At 44.3% G+C, this 8,655-nt stretch overlaps 1 protein-coding gene across 1 annotated transcript in view; it reads left to right on the top strand.

Annotated features, from left to right (window-relative positions):
• ptprq (protein tyrosine phosphatase receptor type Q) overlaps positions 1-8,087 on the top strand; it is a gene marked incomplete at its 5' end in the record, with an annotated part of 28,361 nt that extends 20,274 nt beyond the window's left edge. Inside the window, 19 exons of the mRNA XM_079742855.1 lie at positions 111-297; positions 397-641; positions 765-834; positions 1,084-1,242; positions 1,870-2,158; positions 2,323-2,396; positions 2,506-2,605; positions 2,701-2,829; positions 3,394-3,438; positions 3,887-3,913; positions 4,022-4,103; positions 4,221-4,311; positions 4,429-4,505; positions 5,605-5,739; positions 5,933-6,058; positions 6,182-6,327; positions 6,684-6,819; positions 7,232-7,355; positions 7,517-8,087. Of these exons, the coding sequence (XP_079598981.1) occupies positions 111-297; positions 397-641; positions 765-834; positions 1,084-1,242; positions 1,870-2,158; positions 2,323-2,396; positions 2,506-2,605; positions 2,701-2,829; positions 3,394-3,438; positions 3,887-3,913; positions 4,022-4,103; positions 4,221-4,311; positions 4,429-4,505; positions 5,605-5,739; positions 5,933-6,058; positions 6,182-6,327; positions 6,684-6,819; positions 7,232-7,355; positions 7,517-7,554 (2,280 nt within the window). The 3' untranslated portion in view covers positions 7,555-8,087. The remainder of the gene's footprint in view (positions 1-110; positions 298-396; positions 642-764; positions 835-1,083; positions 1,243-1,869; positions 2,159-2,322; positions 2,397-2,505; positions 2,606-2,700; positions 2,830-3,393; positions 3,439-3,886; positions 3,914-4,021; positions 4,104-4,220; positions 4,312-4,428; positions 4,506-5,604; positions 5,740-5,932; positions 6,059-6,181; positions 6,328-6,683; positions 6,820-7,231; positions 7,356-7,516) is intronic.
• Between the last annotated feature and the right edge of the window lie 568 nt (positions 8,088-8,655).

Genomic DNA, 8,655 nt, shown 5'->3' with positions numbered 1-8,655 from the left:
GAAAAGAGGAAATCTAATAAGAATGCTTAATAAAATATATAGAATTATATATCATGAAATATAATAAACGAGAGGAAGAAGAATGGCATTGAAATGGAGCTTCCCATCAGTTGGAGGCTGGCGCCCGGAACGTGTCGGTGGTGCGTGCGCCCGGTGAGCTGCAGAGAGTGGAGGTCTCCAACCTGACGGCCTTCACCCTCTACTCCGTCACCGTCACCGCCTTCACCGGACGCCTGGAGCGCGCCGCCAGTGACGGCAAGACCAGTCAGCCGGCAGTGGTCAGGACCCAGGAAGAAGGTGAGGACTCCTGGTAGATTGGAAAAAATCGACTAACAACGACCCATCTCATTCACGCATCTTCTCCTCACTCCTCCTCTCTCCCCCCCCCCCACACAGAGCCCAAAGACCCGCCCAAACACCTGACCCCGGCCGAGGGGGTGACCCGAGTGAACTTGACCTTCACCCCTCCGCGAGAACCCAACGGGAACATCAGTGCCTATCAGGTGGAGGTATCAAGGAAAGGCTACCCGCAGAGTCCGCTGGTGATGAACATCAGCGGCCTCAACGTCATCCGGAACCCCAATTTCACGGTGACGGTCATCATCGATGGACTGAAGGGAGGATATAACTACAGCATACGGGTGAGGGGCGAGCACTGAGGGGTCACTGTTTGGCTGCCTGCTAGGCGGAAGCTTGCAGAGTGTCTCAGGGTTGTTGTGGATGTCGTTTCACTCTTAACAACCACTCGTGATTGGTGCTTCTAGATTGCAGCAGTGAATGGAGCAGGGAAAAGCCCCTTCAGCCAAGAGGTCAACATAACAACAGGAATGATTGGTAAACTGCTCCTCATAAATCGTTCTCAGAGAGAGCCCAATCCTACACTTCCATCCAGCTCAGCGTCATAAACAAAAATGTACAAATGTATACATAACATAAAGGATGTAGTAATAACATAAATAAAAGCATTTTAATGTTTGATCTGGCCATGACAAAAAGCATTATGCAGGTACATCCATCTGCGTCTATTTAGTTCAGTATGCCCACTACTATACCTGCTGTCCCTCAATCATACGCCTGTTTCAGCCCCAGCCAGGCCAACCCAGAAACCCCAGGTGGTGATTATCCGAGGAGAGGTCGCCGTGGTTACCCACAGGACCATCACCATCCACAAGCCTGCTTGTTTTTACAGCGACAACCACGGGCCAATCCGACACATCCAGGTCATCGTGGCTGAGTCCGGAGGTAAGACTCCCCTGCAAACACACATGGGCGTTTTCCACACTGATACATAATGTTGATTTCAGATTTAGATTCATGTCGTTTGTCGTGGGTACGATTTAAAAAAGCATACAAGTAAATTATTTAATTATGCATATAATATGTCATATCTGCTGCCAGGGGTCTCTCAATCCAACTAACAAAGGACATTGTTTAATGACGTTGTGAAGAAGCGTGGGACCATGGGCGATGTTGTCTTCGCCATAAAAAAAATTGAAAATCGATCTGACAGGATTTAGACAGTGTGGCTGTCTACCAATAGGCAAATAGTAATTTGTCTAATAACATTAATGAAGATGTTTTGTTCACATTAATATGCAGAATTTACGTCTACAATGCAGTTTTGACCCTTTTGGCCTACCATAATTGTGGGAAGCAAGGACAAAAGTTGAGCTTCAGTTTAATTTTTGCAAATGAGTGCAGAGTGAAGCGTTTTTTCGGCCACTTGATTGGCAATCGACATTTTAATATAGAGTTTAAATATGGACATTTAAAATGGCAACTGCTTTGTTGGGGCATCTCCGGTAGGTATGTAAATATGATATTCTTGTCCATGGCTAATTTGCAAATTTACCTCTGTTCCCATCACAGTGAATTTAGGCGAAATTCCGACCAATTGGAAGACTGCATTTTTCGAACAACCTGCCCCCTACCTGACAGACGGGGGGTTCCCCACCCCTTCCTGTGAGCGGGAGAGGGGCGTGCATCGAGGCACACAGCACCACGACGGGAACGGTCTGGGCGTCGCTCTCCACGGCGGCTTGCTGGGGAGGGGCGTCGACTTTGGGGATGACACATACGTCATTGGAGAAGATGACAGTTGTGGAGAGGAAGAGGAAACTCTATGCAACGGACGTCTAAAACCAAATACTGTTTACGTGTATGCGCAGCTTCTGCAAGTTTTAACACATGCACGCACAAACACACACACACACACACACGAGATAAACATGACATGCGACACAAGCAGCAAAACATAAGTTCAATAACATGATTAATATTACGTATGTTCCCCCTGATTGTTTTCTTTCTTCGTGTTGCCAGGTTTAAATTTCGGGCTACTAATATTAAAGGCCAATACACAGACTCTGAGTATTCGGACGATGTCAAAACTACAGGTAAACACGCTCAAATCCTGTTCAGCAGAACCACAAGGTGGCAGCGTCACAAAACCAAGCACAGGGGAGCAGTGGATTCAAGTGATGCGCTTCTCTCCTTCCAATGTAGTGGATGGGATGTTAACCCGAGACGAGCAGATCATTCTGGGCGTCCTGCTGTCCGTCTTCCTGGCCATGTTCCTTATCACCATCATCTGTGCCTCGGTCAGGTAAGACCAACCAGACCTGCCTCTCACTTTCCACCACGGTCGCAACATCACAAGATGGATTGACACTTGATTGACACTATTCTCCCATCCAATAGAATTCACCAGCGCAAAAATGAGGGCGCCACCTATTCCCCGAGGCAGGCAGAGATCATCGAGACCAAGTGCAAACTGGACCAGCTGATCGCTGTGGCCGACATGGAGCTGAAGGAGGATAAAGTGAACCGGTTCGTCTGGGGTGAAACGCAGTGTTATGCTTACATTAGCATATCAGAGTTCCAAGGACCCAGAAGGTTCATTTAGGCTTCTCCGAAGTCTGGTGTGTTTATTCAGGATGGGTCGTTACAAATATTAAAGATACATTATTATTACATTGGTCGATGGCCACTTGACCAAGGCAAGCGACTATAGACTTGTAATGTAATAATTTAATAATGAATGTGTCTCTTTAAAGTTTGGTATGCTTGTTAAGGATGGGGTGTTACACCTATTACTCATACAGAAGCACATTAGTCACATCGTCGCTTGCCTAAGTCTATATCAGTGTTATCGGAGTTGGCTCAGAAGGTGACTCGGAAAGTTCTTGGTGTATTTATTTAGGGTCGGGTGTTGCAACAATTACACATATTTAAACGCTGAACGCATACTCACATGCACATGTGCACATGCCTATATGCTTTGCTTAATGCACGCACGCACGCACACACACACACACACACACACGTCCAACAGCACTGTATAGCGACTCCATGCGCTTTCCCTTTCTCTCATTCTACCCTCCCTTCACGCAGGTATTCATCGTTCTTCTTTAGACGGAAAGAGATATATGTCATCCAGTAAGTTATGGTGTGTGCGTGTCGTTTCATCTGCCAGCAAGATCTCTGTTGCATGTCTAAATATTTGCATGCTTTGAGCTTATCGATGTAGCCAATCGGAGCACAGGTCACTTCCTCATTTTCTGGTTGTGTTGTGGTTTTTGATGCAGTGTTCACATGTGGATTGCACACTGCTTGCACTGTTTGTGACCAGATATATAATATATATACTATGTTATATTTAACACAAGTCCATGAGATCATGGATAAGAAAAGAAATGTGGTCAATTATAAGCCAAAGATCAAGGTTATAAAACTCAAATAAAATAGTTCCTGTAGGGAAATGTATATCGGTATGTACAGTATCCCAGGAGAAAGAGCCAAGTGTTCCTTCAGGTTTCACTCGGTTGTTTCTATAGTCATGTTAATAACTCCATTGTTTCTGCTGTGTATTATTATTTTTGTGCAGACTTCTCAGCTACAGAAAGTCACTCAAGTAAGTTGTTATGACTCCAAAAGCTGCTCTTCTAATAGGTCCTACATCTTGCATCTTTTCTCTTTCTAGTTTTGTGTTCATCATACATTTGATTCTAATCCTTCACAGGCCTGTGAACAAGAAGTCGTTTTTGCAGCATGTGGCCGATCTCTGTGCCAATGACAACACTAAGTTCCAAGAAGAGTTTGCTGTAAGTAGTTGTAACCAATCATTATCTTTTACTTTATGTATTCGCCGTTTCCCAATGCACCAAGGTGTTGCCCGACCCTGATGATGAGGATGGCTCTGTGAGCATTTCCTTCTCCAGGAGCTGCCCAAGCTGCTGCAGGACCTAGGTACCTCAGACGCAGACCTACCATGGAACAGATCCAAGAACCGCTTCACCAACATCAAACCGTGTAGGTTCACCTGCTGCAAGTGTTGACAAGAGAGACTCCACTTGTAAAAATTGAGAAAAAAAACTATATTAATAATAATTAAAAAATAATAATAATAATAGTTCTCTTTTTGTCTAGATAACAACAACAGAGTGAAGCTGTTGTCCGAGCCAGGAATACCCGGCTCTGATTACATCAATGCTAGCTTTATCTCAGTAAGTGCCACTGCCAATTATAACCCGATGGCTTTCTCAATAGTTTGTTTTATTACATGCACATCTATTACTGTACATCAGGGGTTCCCAAACCTTTTCAGAATCATGCTTAATGTTGGGGTTGAAGGCTGAAGGATGAAGGAGGGGGTACGAAGTACCGAAGTATATAAAGTACACAGACCAAAAGAAACAAAACAGCAATAATCGAATTTGCTGAGGTGCAATGTAAAAAATTTTTTATTTTTTATTTTTAGTGAACAAACATGTTCTACTCTCCTTTCTGTTTCTCACCCCTTTCTAAACTCTCCGTTTCATACCCCCTCCTTCATCCTTCAGCCTTCAACCCCAACATTAAGCATGATTCAGATTGTTTTTAAATTACTTATTTCTAAATTATGCTGACATGCTAAACATGCTGACATGCTAAAGGCTATAATATTGTATCAAAGTGTTAAATAGTCAAAAGACTTTTTTAGTCAAAAGTGGTGTTATAATGTTTTTCCAGTGGCTGTAAGACAAAGTTGCTCCACACATCTGTCGGGCATTGGTATCAGGGTTATTGGTTTAGCTCCTGAAAGGTTAATCCTCAGGGCATAGGTTTGCTGCAGTATTCAGAGTGCCCACATGCCTTCTACCTCCTCTCTACATACCTCTATACAACTCTGGTTCTGTGATTGTCAGCATAGCCATCCAGTAGTCTAATCTACTAGGTAGAGGTTTCAAGGAACCTAGAGTCGGTTCTTTGTGACCTATCAAGTATCCTCTGGTTTCACCAAACCATGTCCGTATAGGGTTATACCGAACAACTACACAGGTTTTATCGCCTTGCAAATGGGCTTTTCCTTTTTGACTTGGTGAGGGCTATGTATGGCATTTGGTGATAGCAGCTGGACAATATATTCCACTTTTCAACATTATTTTTATGGTTGATACAGATGAAGTCGCATATTTGTTTATATTGTCTACTGTTATTTCACCTTTCACTTTTGTACTTGTTTCAGAGGCGTGTGCTGCCATTACGCCTCAATGCTATTTTGGCAGCCCGATAAAGCATGAATCAAATGAAAATAAACTATCAATGCATCCATGTCCCCACTAGGGCTATCTGTGTCCCAATGAGTTCATCGCCACCCAGGGTCCGCTACCGGGCACTGTGGCAGACTTCTGGAGGATGGTCTGGGAGACTGGAACCCGCACCATCGCTATGCTCACACAGTGTTACGAGAAAGGCAGGGTATGTCTCAGGATACGCATATGTAAGCCTTGCAATAGTGTTCTATATGTGATTGTTTAATCTCACAGCAGATATGACACCATGACAAAGCTACACAGAGCTCAGATTTGCCACTATGATTTAATGTGTGTGTGTGTGTGTGTGTGTGTGTGTGTGTGTGTGTGTGTGTGTGTGTGTGTGTGTGTGTTTTAAGGTCCGGTGTCATCAATACTGGCCAGAGGACAACAAGCCGCTGACAGTATTTGGGGATATAATCATTACCAAACTTGCAGAGACCGTCTCCTCGGACTGGACTGTGAGGGCCATCAAAGTTGAAAGAGTAAAGGCATCATTCCTCATGGCTCACATTAGCAGATAGGACTCTGGAGCTATCAATCCAGTATTGCATGGGGACAATACGACTGCTCCTTCTCCCGTCAACTCTGTGGGTCTTTGTCTTCAGCACGGGGACTACATGGTGGTCCACCACTTCAACTTCACCACCTGGCCTGAGCACGGGGTGCCCGAGTCCAGCAGCACGCTCATCCAGTTTGTCAAAGCGGTCCGGGCCAACAGACACGAAAACACCACCATAGTGGTGCACTGCAGGTACAGTAGGAATCACCGTGGTCATACAATGGTCCCGTTAAAAGACTTTACTTCTGCAGAACACAACACACGCATCACCGTTTCTTCTTTTAGGAAAGGCATGACAAATTAAGAAATAAGTCTTCCTTTATCTTAAGAAGGCATGAATATTATGCAGCACACCTACAGAGGAAATATCTTATGGCACGTCAGTGCATCGTCGTAAAACAGTATTCACAGTTTGGGATGTACATAATATGAATAGGGTGGCAAATGTAGAGCTGGATCTACAAGACTCAACAGCTTCAAACTCAATTTGTATCATATTGTGTACATTACTTGATACACGGTCGCTTGTGTCTTTCCCATTTCTCTAGTGCGGGTGTAGGCCGGACAGGAGTGTTTATTGCCCTTGACCACCTCATTCAGCATATCAGCGACCACGATTTCGTGGACGTTTACGGTCTGGTGGCTGAACTGCGCAGCGAGAGGATGTGTATGGTGCAAAACCTGGTGCGTTCACAGAGCTATTCTGCCCAAGGATTTAGGATTTGCATATTTCCGCGTTTGAGAAAATGCTGTCTATCCCCGTGGGTCTTATCTTGTTGCCTGTGATTTGTCGTCCTGGCTGCTCAGTGATTCAGAGTATTCAGCCTAAAGTCTGCAAAATGTACATATACAGAGATATTTACTGATCTGTAAAATGTTTCCTAGCCTGTTATAAATTAACCCAAAAATGGTAAGAGCAGGCCTCTGGGCTACCAAGGAGGCATGCAGATTCACGGTATGGCATCTATTTGACTCTGAAGAATATTTTTTTAAGTGTGTGTGTGTGTGTGTGTGTGTGTGTGTGTGTGTGTGTGTGTGTGTGTGTGTGTGTGTGTGTGTGTGTGTGTGTGTGTGTGTGTGTGCGCGTGCGCGCCAGGCCCAGTACATGTTCCTGCACCAAAGCACATTAGCTCTGCTTGACAGTAAAGGCAACAGCCAGTCTATCTGGTTTGTAAACTACTCCGCTCTGGAGAAAATGGATTCTCTGGAGGCCATGGAAGGTAAATACTGAAACGGTGGCCGAGATGTATTTATTGAACAGCATAACACTAACGGTTCATTCTCCAGCACACTAACAATTTGCTTCGGCTGTCACACACGTGGTCATGCAAAAAGCAGGGCATTGTTTCTGATGTTTAACCTTTTGTTCTTGTTTCTGTAGGTGACGTAGAGCTGGAATGGGAAGAGACGACCATGTGATCTTTTTATTTTTTATCGTTAAAGACCCTCTGTTGCTAGGTACATTAACGTTGAGAGTGATACTTGGAGTCAGGGCAGCACTCGAGTGGGGAGCTGTGCATCAGGGATGATTCGAAACAAACGACGGCTGATTTCAGCCAGCTGGCGCCCCTCGGCTCATCTCTGTAGCATCAACGTGTCTTAAGATTATGTTTTATACGAAATTCGCAAAAAAGGGAAAAAGTGGATAAAAATAGTAAACAATGTTACGAATGTCGAGATATGGCTTGCTTCTAGAAAGATTAGCAGCACAAGCAGTGTGTAAGCACACAGGTACTCTGCACAAGTATTTTCAATGTGTATCGTTTGTCACAGTGATATTGTTATTCAAACAATCTTTGTATTTTCTAAGATCATTTATTCAGCCAAAAGTGTTTGTTTATTCTGCATTTAAATGTTTTCCTCTGGTAATTGACAGCTTCACTTTGGTGTATTGTTTCCTGAAGAGTGACGTGATTAAGTAAAATAAAGCAATATTTTGTTTGTCCCACTTACCTGATTGTGTGTACTGTGTTTTGTCACTTCACCTTATCCTAACAACTCAGACGTAGTACATTTTAGAATGACGAAAAGCAAAGGCGAAAGTTTGTCCATCTAGGCAAGGGCACAAAATATCGAGAATGCTCCATATACAAATTGACGGACGAAAACATTAGGCAGGTGGTTGTGTTTGTGTTAGTCAGTGAGCGTGTGTGCATGGGATCCCTAAGCAGCAGTGTAGTCGTCTAGACACCACTACACCAGAATCACTCACAATCACTCACAACCTACAACATGTTACAGTTCCACTTCATGGCATATATAAACAACATCACAGCTGTCACATTTACTTTTACATTTAGCAGGTACACATTCACACGCCCACAGCTGAGTCAACCATGCAAGGCAGCTCGTCGAGAGCAGTTAGGATTAGATTGAACTAGCCACCTTCCGGTTACAAGCCTCGCTCTACCTCCTAAGCTAAACTCCCCCGTGACTGTTATCAGACCACCCCGATGGTTCAGTCCCATCAAACATTTAGACCGGGGGCACCCCTGATGTTCACAGGGTAGAACGCGTACC

Source organism: Pollachius pollachius (assembly GCF_949987615.1).
Source record: "Pollachius pollachius genome assembly, chromosome: 9".
NCBI classification, from domain to species: Eukaryota; Metazoa; Chordata; class Actinopteri; order Gadiformes; family Gadidae; genus Pollachius; species Pollachius pollachius.
The sequence above is the reverse complement of the archived record's forward strand: the minus strand, read 5'-3'. Positions and strand labels throughout refer to the sequence as shown.